We start from the raw sequence: 17,872 nt of genomic DNA, 5'->3' as shown, positions 1-17,872 counted from the left end.
AAGGTATCTCTGTAATAGGCCGTGGAGGCCCATAGGGTTGTGAGATGTTGATTTTCTAGACAATCGGCTCACAGATGGCGGTAAGGTTCTCAGCCTTACGCGCCGGCCGCCCTTTACCCCTAAGAATATTCCTGGTACTCATTTCTGTTACAGGCTGAGTCGATCCCAGGGACATAGTGCGAAAGTTGTGGCGTAGAAAGAACACTTGATGATGGTCCTTTGAGGCCGAAACGTGTCGTACGGAGGGGAAATTAAAGTGAAAATAGTTGCATTGAGGACTGAATATATTGTGCGTGAAAGTCATTTTTTAGAATACATCTAAAATCCTTATTCAGCATTCGTTGTTACGATGATATTGTCAGCACGCGAAGCAGAGCCCCCAGTGAACCACAGAAAATGAACGAGAAAAGAGCTTTACAGTCATAATCTGTTGCAGAAGCTGACCTTTAGACATTGCCCAGGCGTATTTCATACACACAGTATTGCTCCAGGGGCAACTGGAATGTTATACTTCATCCGAGATCTGAAATGTCACTCGCGGTAAACCGCAAATACGGGAGAATGATTTGCAATGGGATTACAATTTACAGCGAATGTGTGTTTATTTAGTAAAGAACCCTCCAACGGGAGCAGATATGCAACCTGCCAATATTTTCCGTTTTATGTTCTCTAGGGCCGTGCTCAGTGCGCATTCAACGAATCCCCTGAAGCTGGAAGTTGATATATCGAGATATATACCGTGATTCCAGTCAATCACTGAATATTTTTTCTTTTGTTTTACTCATATATTTCATTTCATGTGACACGCAGGACAATTTACAAACGCCCTCCTCGCGTAGTTCCTGCACGTTCACGAGGAAACAGAAAGTAGGCAGACGACTCAAGCAAGCCTGGCAAGCTGACAAGAATGGGGCAAAGTCGTCGTCGTCGTCATCATCATCATCATCATCATCACCATCATCATCACCATCATCATCATCATCATCATCATCATCATCATCATCATCATCACTGATTTATTCAGCCTAACTCCTTTTGTTAAATTATTTACATTTTAAAACGCTTTATTCCAGGCGACGAAACCTTCACTCTTATTTCTTATTAACGTTTTCAAGAACAAAACTGACTGTTGTTCTGCTGTGGTCTCCGCGTATCCACTAAGCAAATTAGAGATTTATACAGCTGTAACGTCAGTAATGTCTCACATCTGCAAATCTATGGACGTTTTCAATAAACAGAACATCTCCCTTGAGGAGACTGTGTTACCTCAGTATCTTAGCCTTAGTCTAGCTTTCGTTCACCGTCACAAGATGCGAAATCCGCCTTTACCTGCCCGACATACGATGAACAGGAAGACCAAAGTGAGACCACAGACGAGCCACATTGCTCCGTCGTCGCTGACGTCTGCGTTTCCTGCAACAGACAGATACAGGAGCATCAGTCTCCGTACACACCGCCGCAGAAAGAAAACAGTTGAGTGACGTGTGTGTAGTATGGTGGATCCTTAGCGACGCACTCTTCGACCTGAAAGTGGAGGCAGCATTTTCTTTCAAAACGTCATTAGCGATCTGATAAAGCTTCACACGTAAGCGCCTGCTGTGGGAGTCGTCATAGTTGCGCAACAGGTTACAGATGAAACTCACTTGTACAGTTCTAACATCGTCATAATAAATAAGGGATGTCTTTATGAGATTTGAGATTTATTTACCGGTGTGCTCTTCTGATATTCACCCGCGGCAGTACACGGCCTCTCAGCCCTGAAGATCTGAGCCCAGCCTACTAACACTTAAGGTAACGTTTATTTATGAACGGCAGGAAATGTACATTCGTGTTCATTTGCGTACAGGTAATATTGCCATGAAGCAATTTCAATGTTTCAATATTGCTTGCGGGTTATTTAGGCAAATGTTTCATCGCCAGGAACGTATATATTCCATTTGTTCTTGGTAAGCGAGGATACGCCGAACACAGCGGCCGCGCGGTCTAAGGCATGAACCGTCTTCGTCTGCTCGAACACTGGGGTCGTGGGATCGAATCCCACTCGAGGCACGGATGTTTTTGTGCGTTTATTCTGTGTGTAGGTAGCGGCCTTGCGATGGGCTGATCCCCCCTCCAAGGAGTCCTACCGACTGTATACAGATTAAGGTAAAGTTGACCATGTGCTTAATTAAGCACTACGCCATGAAGGCGTATGGCGGAGTGGATGTAAAGATCCACACTTTCTTGACATTGGTACTAGCTGCACTTGAGTAGTTAGCTTCACGCCCCTGCCGCTTTACCCCCGGGAAAAGAGCCCCCGGTACTCATCGCATGGGAGGCTGGGTAGACCCCGGAGCCGGTCTGGACGATATGGAGAAAAGAAACTTCTGACCCTACCGGGACTCGAACTCCGATCCCTCGGTGGTCCAGACCGTAGCCAGTCGCTATACCGACTGAGCTATCCCGGCTCCTATTCGTAAGAGTAAACCCCCGAAATGCGTTCCTGCTAGTCTCTATCAGTACGCACAAACTGGAAACCCCTAGGCACAGTTGCCAAAACTAGTACCCGTTAATAAGAACTATAAATCACTCCGGCTCTTGGTAAAGACTCGAATTCAGTTTTCTTACGCAAAACTAGTTCTTGACATATCCCCGTTAGTTCAAGCTGTTTATATCCGATTCTGCACAGGCAGCCCTTGGACAATGAGACAAGTATTCATTCCACTGAACAGCTGCGTTCAGTCAACATTTGGGAGCCCTTGCATTACGCAACAATGAAGAGCAGTTATTGACGCAATTGTACAATTGATGCAAATGTTGCTGTGCAGAGAATTACTGGCAGGACTGCTACCAATGACGTCCTGCTGATGCGATTCTATTGAACCAACTCATCTCCAGTTGGCAACGGTGGTCATTACTGAGTTTGGAAATAAAACAGCTAGAAGAAAAGCTGATATTACAATTACAACAACAAAATTGCTGCTATCCGCATGCGAAGACTTTAATTAAAAAGACAGAGAGTAATAGGGGATTGGTTTCTAGGCCTATTTTGCATTCTGGACTTGGTTGCCAAGCGCATCTCCGATCGGCAGGCAGCAGGAGCAGTCCAACAAAGAGAATGGCTCATCAAGCCACGTCACTAAACTCGTAATGTTATGTGCTTTGCATACCAGACGTACAGAAGGAGTTGCAGTATAATGTTAGACGCGAGCCATGCATTTCACGCTCGAAACGTCACATTGGACTAACCTGAGAATTTCACTCTGTTTCATGTCTGCTTTCTGATGTTTGTGCATTAAAACTGTTCTCTCGCATTCATTTGACTGCGTGTTTAAAATACCGATTTCTGATTCCCTTCAAAGATGACTGTGGGATGTAAGACTTGTTCGGACATTCTGGAAAAAATAAAAAACTAAAGGAAAATTAATTACTCGCGTTCATATCTCTGTTTGCCGGTAGGTTTCATAAACTGCCCTATACATACTTCTAACATTCCAAGTACCAAATCTCACATCCATTGAGAATTTCGTAACAAGCTTATTTTTATGGTGAGGGGTTGTTAGCCCCACGCCCAACCTCCAAGCTGGAGGACCACCCCTTGTTGGCTGTCCGCGACTGCTTATTCGGTATAATCCGCAACCTGAGGACGCACCATACCGTGGTGACAAGTGAAGAGAGAAGAGACTGTACTCCACAGTGTACTCTGAGCGGCGTTCTTTGCAGTTTGTTGCGCTTACTCGAGGCCCGAGGCTAAACACGAAATTTATTAGCTACAACAAAGTATGTGACATGGTTCATCAGACTCAGAATGACATTTATAATATTACCGGCCAATATAGCTACAATTTAGCAACAAGTTCTGGGAAGAACTAATCGCCTGCTTTCCTTTGATATGACACAGAATGCATAGAAAAAGACGCCTCTAAATATTCTTCGTTACCGCGGGAACGTCTTTACAGAGTTGTTACGTAGCAATGGCAGGGGGGATACACAGACACAGGAGTCCAACAATTCTATTGGTGTGTGTATTCGTTGCAGTGGGAACGTGCTTACCAAGCCGTTGCCTAGCAACGACAGGAGGGATGAGAAGGATTTATGAAGTACGCCGCCGAGATGGGCTCATGTGCCATGATTATACATATAATCAGTTTCATAAAGAATGGTTCAGCAAATCCAAAGTTGATGGGAGGGGGGGGGGGAATCACAGACACACACAAGGTCATATAAGCCTACTTTCATTTCTTTTCAAAATAGGGAAGTAGGTTAAAAATGGCTAACTAACGTTTACAAGGCCCTCTTCACGTCGAATTTGAAAAAAAAAAACTGATCGAATGTTTAACGTATCAACGAAGTAAACCATTTACGTTTATACCCTTACGCGGAGTAGACTTTAGGATGTGTCAGCATGTGAGGGATCATGCGCACGCTTTGCTTGGAAGTTGTCTGAACTGCAGTGACTACAGACACACAGAAATATATCTGTATGTTTATTTAACGCCTCAGCCTATACAGCGTTTAATGGCAGGTTGATTCGTGAACAATAAATCCGAAAGAATGTGGAAGGAAGTGGTCGTGGCCTAATTTGTATACTGTTCGGTATTTTCGTGCAGGTCCTGAAGATCACGAAGAAACTCAGCACAGTGAGATTCGAATGGGGCCCCTCTCGAGTGTTTGCTCTGCATAACATGACGCCGACTGCATGAGATTGCTGCATATAATTTGGGGGCTAAGTGAGGGCCTGTCAGCTCTGAATGGAGTTTCATTACATTTCGTCCCGCCCCCAGAGCCAATCATCTCCACAATGTCATGTTGGTTGGTGTAGGTTCTAATCTCGCTACGGCTACAGGCTTTCTGGTCCTCCTTTTTCTTCTTCTCTTCGGTCCTTCCAAAAGAACTTCGGATAGCCTTTACAGTCTCCTTCAAAATCATAATCACCATCCCATCTCGTTCAACGCTGCATAATCCTGAAGCCGCCACTAACCTACTGATACCAAGAAGCACAATCCTTCTTCAGAAGCTGAAAGTAGCTCAGTTACTCCTGAAATCCCATGCCGCTTATAGCACGATACAGTGTCGTTTGCATCTCGCAGAAAAGTGAGCGACTCCGGCGGTTAACGCTGTTATAGCGTCCACAATGAAGCATCAGACCTCTGAAATCCCAGTATCGCCTTGACGTTCTCTGTCCTCTGTCGGGCGCATCGCATACCTTTGTTCTAATCGAAGAATTTCCAACCGGTTGTTCACTACGCCTCGTTGCAGTTTTCCTTGGCCATGCACAAACAATGAAGATTCGCTTTAGTAAAGGTAGCGGCGACTTTCTGCCGCAACGTCTGGAAACGGCATGGAGGCCCTTTGTTTGCGGCTCCTCGTGAACACTAGAACCACAGCGAACCTCAGCCAGAGATTGTAGCGCAAATCTGGTCAGATTAACTAGGACAGCGGTCAGGTAAAAAAAGGTAGTTGTCCCTGTCCTTAACTAATTAAGTACTACACCATGGAGGCGTATGCGGGGAGTGGATATAAATATCCACATTTTGTTGACCTTGGCACTAGCTGGAGTTGAGTGGTCAGCTTCACGCCCCGGCCGCTTTACCTACGGGGAAAGAGCTCCCGGTACCCATTGGCTAGGAGGTTGGGAGGACCCCATATTCGGTCTCGACGACGTGGAGAATATTTAGACACTACAGGAACTCGAACTCCAACTCCTCGGTCGTCCAGCCCGTTCCCAGTCGCTATACCGACTGCGCCATCCCGGCTCACGAAATCGAAAGCACAGTGAAATGAAAATACCTTCAATTGAACATCTTAATCAAAATAGAGTCAATAAACCCTTATTAATCTGACTGTGCGCTGGAATAACTTCATGGAGCTGAGCCCTCCTTGAGAAGCCGCCACTTTTGCAGCTACTCAAGAACTTCCCAGCATTTTATGGAACCCGAAGGTTCATTACCGTGTTCATAAGAGCTCTCCACCGGTTCCTATCCTCAGCCAGATTACTCCAATCCATACCAACCCACCCTCTTTCTCTAAGACATATTTTAATATTATCCGCCCACCTACGTCCCGGTCTTCATAGTGGTCATTTTCCTTCTGGATTTCTTATAACTTTGTCCATCGCCTTATGTTCCAAAAGCAGGAGAAACAGTTCGGAAACTGGATCTGTTTCCGAAGCGTGTTACTGTTAGAGCATCAGACGATAGACCAAGTGCGCATGCTCAACGCTGCCGATAAGCAACTGTAACGCATGGACAATATGAAACGTTCTGTTTCTGCCTGTACCGGTCTTGTAGCGGGGCCTTCCTCCGAACTTCAGTTGGTCATGTACAGCCAGAAGGTTCCTGCCATGCCTGTGTATTCTATCCTGGTATTCGCATCCGGTCCACCCCTTTATATCCCGTTTATCCAAGATTAACATTAATGTTACCCACTTAGCCAAGCAACAACTTCCAAACAAAATTCTTTAAACAAGATCTAAAAGTTTGTGACGATGGTGCATTAGTACGAATATTATTTCTAGAGATTATCCATCGTCCTGTCTTTTACCTGAAGATGGAGACACAATTCAGTCTCCGAAACGCAGTGTTTTGAAATATAAACAGGGTTGTGTTTTAGATAAAACAGGTAGATGGATAATATCCAGAAACATAATATTCGTACTAAAATTGTATAAGCATCTGTCATTTTCTCATTCGTTCTACATGTATCACCCACCAATTTCACATGATATAATCGCCCTGATAATATTAGACGAGAAGGATAAATTATAATCATAAATCATGTAGTTTCTAGTGTATTGTGTCCACCCTCGTCTGAACCATTCAGCTAGATCTGTCAGATTACAGCTACACCACTGTCAGATGTTCATTCCCCGGAAGTGCAGCTTTCTGTTACTGACGGACATTGCAGTATTGCAACCTCAGCTCATTTGAGGCAACTGCCGCACTCAAGGACAGAGAGGCAGCATGTAACGGCGTGCTGTTACAACAATCTTACAGTCTTCCCGCTAGTGACAGCGCTTAATTACCTTTAAGTTTCCTGCTTTGCACAGCTTTGTCCTGTGGCTTACAAAACTGTTTCCTCCTTTTGCAATGTTATGCCATCTCTTCGCATTCTAGGAGTGGTACGTGTGACTGAACCCAGGGAAACAGTTCCCTGCAGCAGCTTACGAAGAGTTTTCTTGCAGATTGTTTCAAGCCGCTTTCAACATCGATACTGTATACAGCGCCGGATGGTAGGATGAAAGGTGAAATGGAAACAGTGGCCCATTCCAGATAGGACTGGAGGGCTGAGGAAAGCCCAGCATCTGCCCAACACCAACCTGTTCTTTGCGAGCTCTTACGGTTTGCACTCTGGCCACACCATTTGTTTCGTACAGCCGTCAAAATCATCATAAACCTAGAGTTCACTGGGGGCACGCGGTAGCGTAACTGCTTGAGGCACTATGCTACAAGCAAGAAGTGAGCGGGTTCGATTTCCGATGAGTTCACTGGATTTTTCAATTGACCTAATCCTTCCAGCCGCACTACGGCCCTCAGCCTCTAACAGAAATGAGCACCAGGAATATTCCTGGGCCGGCGCGTAAGGCTGCAACCTCACCGCCATCTGTGAGCCTCGACATCTCACAACCCTATGCGCCTCCACGGCCTGTAACAGGGATGCATGGCTTTACCTTTTTTAATGGTTTATTAAATGATCCACCGAACAGCCATTTTCATCTGAGCTTGTTTCCCTCTTCAAGTAAATGAGGGAAAAGTAAAGTTTCTGTTGTGTCCCTAACTGCAACAACGTTCACAGTTACTCGAGGTTCTCGTGACACTCGAGCCACATCTGAGGGTCGTGACAGCAATGTCGGCCAGTCCTGTGAGGACTCACACTGTGGTGTCATCAAGAGCACTCGTGTCTTCAACATAACATATCGTCTCCAAAGTCAACTTGTTTATCCCTTGCGATGCGGTCCTCTGAGAGCCTCGGCCCCCTTTACGGCAACTGCCCCTTCTTTTCTCCGTCGTTAGGTTTCCTGATCTTTCTTATGTGACATGACGCCGAAAGCCGGAACAGTGAAATCAGAATAGACATTCATTGCTAGGCAACTACCCAGTAAAAACATTCCTCCTGCAAAATAACACGCCTTCCCAACGATTTTCAAATCTGCGGAATATTTTGTGGGATATTGCGATAATTTCAATCATGGCCTCATGCAAATTACATTTTAATAGAGATCAATTTGGCTGACAATCGGAGTTTTGTGGACGTCTCCCACATCGGATTTTAGCAGAACCTGTATAACATATAACATGTGAAAAGGTCCGTTTATGGCACTAAGGTAAAAAGGTAAAGCTATTTCTGTAACAAGCCATGAAGGCCCATAGGATTCTGAGACGTCGGGGCTCCCACATTTCCTCTAGACAATCGGCTCACAGATGGCGGTAAAGTTGTTAGCCTTATGTGCCGGCCGACCTTTACCCTCAGGGAGACTCCTGGTACTCATTTGTGTTAGAGGCTGAGTCGACTCCAGGGCCATAGTGCGGCTGGAAGGATTGGGTCAATTGAAAAAGTCCACCTCATCGGGACTTGAACCCGCGTCATTCCGCGGGGCACTAAACAAAATAATCGAATGATGTAATCCAATTGTGTTAAACACACACACCAGCCGCACAGAGGTAAGTTTTTAGCCTGTGTTCCTTACTGGACAAATATCAGGAGGCTTATGAAATCGTCATCGCTGTCTGTGCTTCCCCCTGTTTAAAGTTGGTCCCTACATGATGGAAACAATAAGTTAAAACGGGCACGAGGAGACAAGAGGGAAGGGCATTCTTAACCTCGACACTAAAAGGTGAAAAGGTAAAGTTGTCCCTGTGCTTAACTGATTAAGCACTACGCCATGAAGGCGTATGGGGGAGTGGATGTGAAGACCCACGTTTTTTCTTGACCTCGGCTGTAGCTGGAGGTGAGTTGTCAGCTTAAAGTCTCGGCCGCTTTACCCCCGGTACCCACTGAATAGCAAACTGCGTGGTTCCCCGAGCCGGTCTGGACGAAGTGGAGAAGTGAAAATTCTTGCCCTCACCGGGACTCGAATTCCGACCCCTTGGTCGTCCGGCCCGTAGCCAGTCGCTTTACAGACTGCGCTATTCTGGCTCTTAACCTCGAAACTAGATGGAGTTTATAAGTGGTCAGCTTCACCCCGGCCGCCTAACCCTGGACAAAGTATTCTCTGCCCATCGTAAGGAGCTGAGAGACCTCCAGGGCCGGTCTGGGCGTTGAAGAAGGAAGAAATCTCTTATTGCTAGGATGGGAGCCCCGTAGCTTAGTGACTATGCTGACTGAGCTACTCCGAATTTTGTTGTTTAAATCAGCATACTATGAAACATGTTAATTGAAAAGTGCGATATTCTTTCAGTCATTCATTCACCGTGAGGCTCTACAGCCTTTGTTGGGCCCTGGCCTCTTCTTCAGTTTCGCAACCTTTGTTACAGTCGGTAGGACTCGGACGGGGGATCAGCCCATCGCAAGGCCGCTACCTGAATACAGGAGAATACAAACACAAAATAAACGCACACACTGACATCCATANTGCAAAACAAGGCCCTCACTCCCGTTACTATCGTGTACCTGCACTTAGGCCCCTTGCCAATGGAAACGGAAGATCACTAAGATAGGCTTAACTTTGGCACTTAAAGAATGTGAGTTGTTAGCTTCGCGTTCCTTTCGTTTCAACCTCCTGTGGCCACTGCAGCGAAGGGGGAAATCCTTGTTTGACGACGCTGCCAATTACTCAGGTTCTATAGCGTAAAGCGACTTAATGATACGAATTTGAAAGAATGTCGGAGGAAATGGACGTGGCCTGACTTTAGGCTACTCAGATATTCTTATTTGAAGGGACCAAGTGAATTATGAAAACCTAAGCCGGGAATCTTCCTAGGAGGGGACGCGTAAGGCTTGACAAGCTCACCGCCATCTGTGAACCGACTGTCTAGAGACTGTGGGAGCCTCGACGTCTCATAATCCTATTGACCTTCACGGCCTGTTACAGAGATAGTTTTACCTTTATCTTTCAGCCAGGAAAATCGGTGTCCCGACCGGAATTCGAATCGATCGCCTTCCGCAGGCAGGAGAGAAGCGTTACAGCTCCAGTGAGGGCCGCGCCATAGCTCAGGCGGTCAGTCGATGGCTTCCCACCGCGGCGGCCCGGGTTCCATCCCAGGTCTGGTCAAGTGGGATTTGTGGTGGACAAAGTGGCGCTGAGGCAGGTTTTCTCCGAGTACTTCGGTTTCCCCTGCCAATCTTCATTCCACCAATTGCTCCACAGTCACCCTCACCTATCATCTGGGGCTGGTACAGTAGGCCAGAAGTGGCCGCAGTACAAGGGACTTAGTCCCACCCACTAGCAATAAAAACAATAACACTGCTTCAGTGAGTGAACCTGTCGTTATCCTCCACTCCCAGGCACTTCACTGGCTGAGCTGTCCTAAGTTTCGTAAGGCCAAGGCAACGAATCAATAAACCTAACACATTTAACTGGAGACAGGCTTACGCGTGAACTCTCCATTCAAAGTCACTTATGTCCTTCCGGACTGGTCCTAGAGTCGTTTCTTTCTATCCATTAAACTGCACATCTACGGCGATAAATCTGTCCCTTAAGGCGCGTCCACATTACTTGTGCTCGTCGAGACTCGTCTGGCTTTTACTTGTGCTCGTAAATCTTCGTCCACACTACTTCAGTTGCTCGCCAGGCTTCGGCGCGTGAGGATCCGTATATTTACTCGTAGTGTGTATAGGCTGTAGTCGTAGTTTAATTTATTGGCTATAGTTTCTAAATTAAAAATTTAAAATCTGCTTGTCTCGTGACTTGTCATATCGTCCACATTACTCGCGAGCATACAGAGTCACACGAGCACGAGCACGAGCACGAGTAATGTGGACGCGCCTTTACGAGAGCTGTTTCCGTTGATTTCTTCCTTCTGTAAGAATTGAGGTTTCCACGGCGATGACTATGAAGAATACCGTCTTCTGGGATGTGGCGCCCTGTAGATATTGTGTAAACTGACGTTTCGGAGGAACGTATCGCCTTTTCAGGGCATAAAAATCCGCAAGCGAGGATCCAGCGTGAGCAGGTGGCTTCAGACTGAGGATTTTTCTACCCTGAAGATGGAGGCGATACGTTCATCCGAAACGTCGGTTTGCACAATATCTACACTGCGCCACATCCCAGAAGACGGCATTCTTCTTCCTTCTTTTGGTACCGACGAACTCGTTTCTTTACCCTCTCACATTGGATTTTACGATGTTCTTCCTTGTAATTTGTCTTTATGTACTCAAGACTACCCCTGAACCTAAACACTTTATCCCTGAAGACGAAGGCGACGTTCTGCCCACAAGATTACACTGTCACTGCACAGCAAACCGCAATCTTACGCACAACGTGAACCGAAAGCACAGGAATGCAAACTCGTCAGAAGAAGTGTGGAACATGTGGACCCACTACACAGCTGGGTTTGCTTGACGCTGCATAACCCTGGAAACAACTGAGAACAAGGCTCTGTTCGTAGCATGTCGCATTTCTAGTTCCTTGTTTCACCAAACGCTGGAAACTGGACGATCCCATTAACAAACGACGTCCAGTGATTTTGAGATTAGCTCTTTCTGATGGGCCCAACTGATTATGTGTGTTCTCCCCCTTCACCTGAGGACGGAAACAGATCCAGTTTCCGAAACGTCGTGTTTTCTATTTTCTAGAATACCAGATGATGGGAGAAGTCCAAAACCCAGTAATTCTGAGTGTTATACACCTTCGTCAGAACCCTTTATAATCTAACCGCAGGCCTTCTTCGTGAGTAAGGGCTCATGCCATAAACCGGTGTCTTCCTCAAGAGTTGGGACTGCCATAAACTGTACTTAAATGCACATCACTTAGAAACTAACTCCACGGAGATAGGCCCTTCTTGACAAGCCGCAGGTTGTGCAGCTACTCAAGAATATCAAACATTTTATGAGACCCGAAGGTTCATTACCGTGTTCACAAGAGCCAGCCCTCTACTGCTCCGTATCCTGAGCCACATCAGTCCAGTCCATACCACCCCATCCTATCTCTCTAAGATTCATTTCAATATTATTATTCCACCTATGTCCTAGTGGTCTCTTTCCTTCTGGCTTCCCCATTAGAATACTATATGAATTACTATTCTCCCAATTCATGCTACATATCCTGCCCATGACTTTGACGGCTTAGCCGAAAGAACATAACGGAAAATTTAGTGAAAGACCTTCCAAACACAGAATTTATTTTGCCAGAATTAATTCGTCATTATAGTAATTATTAAAGTAAATTTGCATTGTGAATGTTTGATGCTATTATCGAGCTTACTTTAGAAACATTTAGTTCATGATGACGGAAGCCGAGACCGCGATCATGCTAGGTGCAGCTCTTCAAGCCATGACTTTGTTCCGCAACAGCCCCTGACCCGCATTCGGACGCTCCTCAAAACAGATGAAAGGGAAACTCTCCCCAGACCCACGAATGCACGAGGAAAAGTACGCACAGCTTACTCCGAACAAAAGCAAATTCTTCAACGCAAAAAAAGAATAAATAAATAAATTAATCAATAAAAGGCTGAAAATTGTTTACTTTAACATTGTTTCCGTTTCTTTATTTTCCGGCATAGTCGGTTTAGTGACTGGTTACCGGCTGTGCGACAGAAGGGTCGGAGTTCGAGTCCCGGTAGGGGCAAGAATTTCCTCTTTTCCAAGTGGTTCAGACCGGCTCTAGGGTCCACCAGCCTCCTATCCAATGGATACCGGGGGGCTCTTTCCCCGGTGGGAAAGCGGCAGGGGCATGAAGCTGACCACTCACCTCCAACTAATGCCAAGGTAAAGAAAATGTGGATCTATACATCCACTCCCCCATACGCCTTCATTGCGTGGTGGTTAGTTATTTAAGGACATGAACAACTTTATTATTATTAACTCACCTGCTTGCTATGACGAATTCATCTAAGGAACATTGCTAAAACAAACGTGAAAAATAAATCCAACAGTCAGTAAAATACAGGGTGCTTCACGACTTTAGGGCATAACTGCAGGCGGTGATTTCCTAGGTCTTTGTGATCAATAAAGTTCATATAAACATATGTTCGATTTTGGACGGTTACGGAGTTACGACCGTTTTAAACTCAGAACAGAAGGTAACGATTACCTACAATAAACGGAACAAAATAATAAACCAGCATAATACATGATACATTTAAAGTATGAATGTAAAGTTAACTTCGTGAAATTACCTTTAATTTGAATTTATTGGTGCTTAAAGCTGATTTTCGAAAATGCCACCGCCGGCCGCAACACAGGCTGCCGCTCGGTTGTGAACCGCGTGGGTACATAACAACCCATCATGCCTTATGTACCTCTCAAGTGTCGAGATAACGAGAACGCTCTGTCTGTAGCTGGCTAAAAATAGCGACCCGTCAGATGGTAAACGCTGTTCACACGAGGGCGTGTAGGGGAATGAAAAAACGGTCATAACTCCGTAACCGTCCAAAATCGGACACATGTTTATTATTTTTTTGATCACAAAGACCTAGGAAATCACCTCCTGCAGTTATGCCCTAAAGTCGCGAAACACCCTGTATATGACGAAAACTAGTAGAAGGGCGCACTCGGGTGGGGGGAGGAGAGAAAGGCTTCAAATGAAAATACTCCTGTCCTTTCCGAAATTCATCACGCCATTTTATACTGCCGTTCAGCCTGTGCCACGAAGCTGTATGGTCTGGTGTAAGCATACCGATGTTTCGGCGGCACGTATTACATCCATATTCAGGGAGAAAGGGTAAGTCGAACATGCGACAGGCAGAGCTCTCTACTTCTTGCTTGCTGCATGTTTTCTTTCCTTACTCTTCGTCCCTGAAGCTCGAAGCAGTACGTCCGGCCGAAACACCTGTAAACTCTTACCAGACTACACGGCACCACATCCATATTCATGATGGCGAAAATCTCAATCCAGCCTCGTTGGATCAGATTGATATTTTCGGACACCTGTCTGTGTTGCCACAGCGACACGGAGCGCAATGAACCGACCGTTCGCGCATGCCTGGAACTGCAGAGTGGCGTTCAGCTCAGCGCTAATGGCACTACAGGCTTCGTGAGGTGAGTTCAGTGCCCGTCTCTCAACACAAACTGCATGTCATATTTGTTTCCCTGCACCATGCGTTTCTTCAAGTACCAAATGCAGTCAGAAAGTTTATGCCTGCTCCCGTCTACCTGTCTCTGGAGAACCCAGAATGCAGTAAACCCCCAGTAACGGTAAAACCTGTGTGGAATCGCGAATTCTTATAGGCGGTGTGGCACTAAGAACGTTATGTAGTTAGAAAACCATTTAAAATAAGAACCCACAATATAAAAAAGGTGCCGGGATAGCGCAGTCGGTATAGCGACTGGCTATGGGATGGACTACCGAGGGGTCGGAGTTCGAGTCCCGGCAGGGTCAAAAATTTTCCCTTCTCCACGTCGTCCAGACCGGCTCTGGGATCCACCCAACTGCCTATCCAATGGGTACCGGGGGTAAATCGGCCGGTACGTGAAGCTGACCACTCACCTCCAACTAGTGCCGAGGTCAAGAAATGTGGATCTATATATCCACTCCCCCATACGCCTTCATGGCATAGTGCTTAATTAGTTAAGCACAGGGACAACTTTACTTTACCCCCAATACGCCTTTATGCAGTCACACTGTGTTTCCGTGTTAATTGCGTGTATCGGTTAGGTATTCTGTGATGTGCTTCCGTGACTAACGCTTCATTCGCTTATAGCAGACATCCTGGCCCCCAGTCCGTTATAACGAAGGGCTGCATTTAATGGACACTTGTAAACATTTAAGTTACAAGACATCCTTCCAGCGGACTATGGGCCTGGGGTCGACGCAGCCTCTACCTGGGGGTAAAGGGCGGCCGGCAAGTAAGGCTGACAATCTTACAGACATCTGTGAGCTGACTGTCTAGAAAATGTGGGAGCCTCGACGTCTCAAATCCCTATGGGCCCCCACGGCCTGTTACAGGGATAGCTTCACCTTTCTTTTTACTTTTTATCTCTGAGTAATTTTAATTTATGTGCCAGGGTCTACAAAACACGGTCGCCAACCGGGCTTTTACCGACGGCCAGATGCACTTTCATCCGGAAATCAGTCCACTGGTTCGAACTGATTTTCGATACAGCTGGTACACTTCTGACATCTGTAAAATTGGCTGTCTCATTCTGGCCAGGAAAGTAGCATTCTGTATGGACCAGAAGCTGCTTATTGTCTGCGTGCATCGCTCCAAATCGGCAGTCTCCCAGAGGCTGTTTCCTGCATTCCCACACTGGACTGGATGGCAGGCCCGTCTCCATGTCACCATGACACGTGCAGTTTTCCTGGCAGCGCTCAGAGTTTTCTTCTGGTTATTTACAAGTAGGTCACACAGGCACTGGAAAAATTATTTATTTTTTTCTTTCCTCCAGCCCTTTCATACTGTGGCGAATATACCCGTTGCTAAGCAGTGACTTCGTGAACAGGGGCCGTTGCTAGGTAATGTCCGCAACACAGACGCAGCACAATAAAAAAACGGTGATTCCTATGTGGTCCGCGCAGCGACTGTTTCATAACACACGTCTACAACAACAGAGGGGCTGTGTTTGCTGAGTGGTCTGTGCCGAAGGGTTTTCTTGAAGACAATTGGGGCCACCATTCAATTGTAGGGTATTTGCGGGACGGTAACGGCGTGAGCACAGAAGCCGGAGTATCTTCATTGTTATGTTCTGTTACCAGGAAATGTCTACTACAGAGGAACAGCCATGGTTGGGAGCCGTTGCTTGGCAACGGCTAGTGGAAGAAGACTGAGAAGAGAGCGTGGAGTGATTTTTAGTGTGGAAATCAGAAATAGTATTATATGGCCGATAAATCTATTCACCAATCCATACCTCGTCTATAGCCACATATACGAGTACACGTGATAGCATCGGCCGTCCAGCCCGTGCTCCGGCTAAGGGGTCTCAACTGTTGCTCTGATAACAGAAATAAGCAAATGTGTCACCTGATCCGTACCCTTCTTACTTGTGGCTCCTAGAGTCACAGGCGCCCGTCACTGGCTCTGCTGTCAGTCTACTTTAAGGGGAATCAGGTCTACAGTTATCACAATGCAGAATATCGTGGCGGTATAGTCACTTCGTTTAGTGACATGGAGATGCAAACACAAATACTCGTAATTTAGGCTTTGGCTTCATCCACTGTTCTGACATCAGTTGCCAGTCGGTAGGAAGCCAAACAGTTACACAGCCACACTTTGTTAACAAAGTTAAAAATTCGAGAGAAAATTCTGAATGCAATACCTGGAAAGGAAAGTGGGGTTTCGTTACGTAATCGTTCTCACGTGGAAGTTGCGGCTTCCTTTCTTCTGAAGATAGACGACTGTCAGCGTGAAAGTACCTGTTGCACAGTATCATTTCCTGCTTACAAATCAAGACTCCATCCTTCAATGCAGTGAGACTGGGGAACAAATTCTGTTCTCTTTTGAGGATTAATGTCCAATCTCTGTAATATTAGGTAAAGCTATCCCTGTAACAGGCCGTAAAGGCCCATAGGACTGTGAGACGTCGAGGCTCCCACATTTTCTGGACAGTCGGCTCACAGATGGCGGTGAGTTTGTCAGCCTTAGGCGCCAGCCGCCCTTTACCCGCAGGAAGATTCTTGGTACTCATTTCTGTTAGCGGCTGAGTCGACCCCAGGACCATAGTACAGCTGGAAGGATTAGGTAAATTGAAAACTCCAATGACCTCATCGGGAATGGAACCCGCTACCTTCCGGCTTGTAGCACAGAGCCTCAACAAACTACGCTACCGCGTGCGTTCCAGAATGCAGTAAACACCTGGGAACCGGGTTGGTGAGTAGTGTCCAGTCACAAAAGCTTGCAATCAACTGGGAAGGGTAGCCTCATCGGTTGACTGGAGTCCCGAATGTACGGTAAGTCGCCGTGAAAATGAGAGAGGGACACGGCTCTGTTTGCAATGACAGGCGGAGCCGCTGAGTTTCGCATGACCTCACTTCTATACCAAGATTCGCCACATCCTCGTTAATTGTTAGCGAATTCTGTATTACTACCTGCCCATCCGAGGCCCTCTGGCCACTAATCCCAAGAGAAAAAGAATTTCTGGTCTTCATGTCACAGCAAAGAAAACTACGGGAAGGCAACTGTGGTCGTCTGGTTTGTCGCCGCGATGTACTGTAGGCATATATGGATGTTTCGGAGGAACATACTGCTTCCAGCTTCTAGGGTGAGGAATCTTTTTACTTTATATGGACAGTTTACAAAGTAGTTACTGCCATTGGCCTAGACCGGGCTCCCCCACCCCCCTATCCTCCTGCGAGTCTGAGTTACCATCCTTCTTGTAATCTGCCAATAACCCTAAACCATTCCTGGCCCTGCACAGTTCAACCCTGAAGAGAGGAAGAATGCTCCTCCGCAACACCTCTATTCGCCTACAAGACAAAACGGCGTCATACCCACAATATAAACAATCACTGGTTTACAGAACACAATATTAAGAATACCGGGGTTATGAACAGCTGTAGTGGCTTTGAAAACGCAAGTTCTGTTAGTGCACCCACACAAGGCATGACAGGCTTATGTTACTGATACCTACTCTCAGGTGACTAACTAGCGACAGGCTACATTTGGTTCTGTTCGTACAGGAGAAGTGTCACGATGCGGCATCAAAATCTATCAAAGACCCCCTGTAACGCACCCCAAACTCTCTGAAGCATGAATTTCGGCAAAATAATAATAAAAAAGCCAGTTCGTACCTGACACAAAACAGCTGCTGTTTAATGTGATAACCATATTAAGCATGAAGATGTGCTCTGTGGGGGGGGGGG

The 17,872-nt window shown here is 46.3% G+C and overlaps 1 protein-coding gene across 2 annotated transcripts in view; it reads right to left on the bottom strand.

The window, feature by feature from the left end:
* LOC111862886 overlaps positions 1-17,872 on the bottom strand; it is an 89,227-nt gene that overhangs the window by 11,798 nt on the left and 59,557 nt on the right. For both annotated transcript variants that reach the window (XM_033750840.1, XM_023848667.2), the window contains exon 2: positions 1,330-1,413. In XM_033750840.1, coding sequence (XP_033606731.1) covers positions 1,330-1,413 — 84 coding nt within the window. The remainder of the gene's footprint in view (positions 1-1,329; positions 1,414-17,872) is intronic.

This window comes from Cryptotermes secundus, unplaced genomic scaffold (genome assembly GCF_002891405.2).
Source record: "Cryptotermes secundus unplaced genomic scaffold, Csec_1.0 scaffold528, whole genome shotgun sequence".
NCBI lineage: Eukaryota > Metazoa > Arthropoda > Insecta > Blattodea > Kalotermitidae > Cryptotermes > Cryptotermes secundus.
This window is presented reverse-complemented; position numbering and strand designations above follow the sequence as displayed.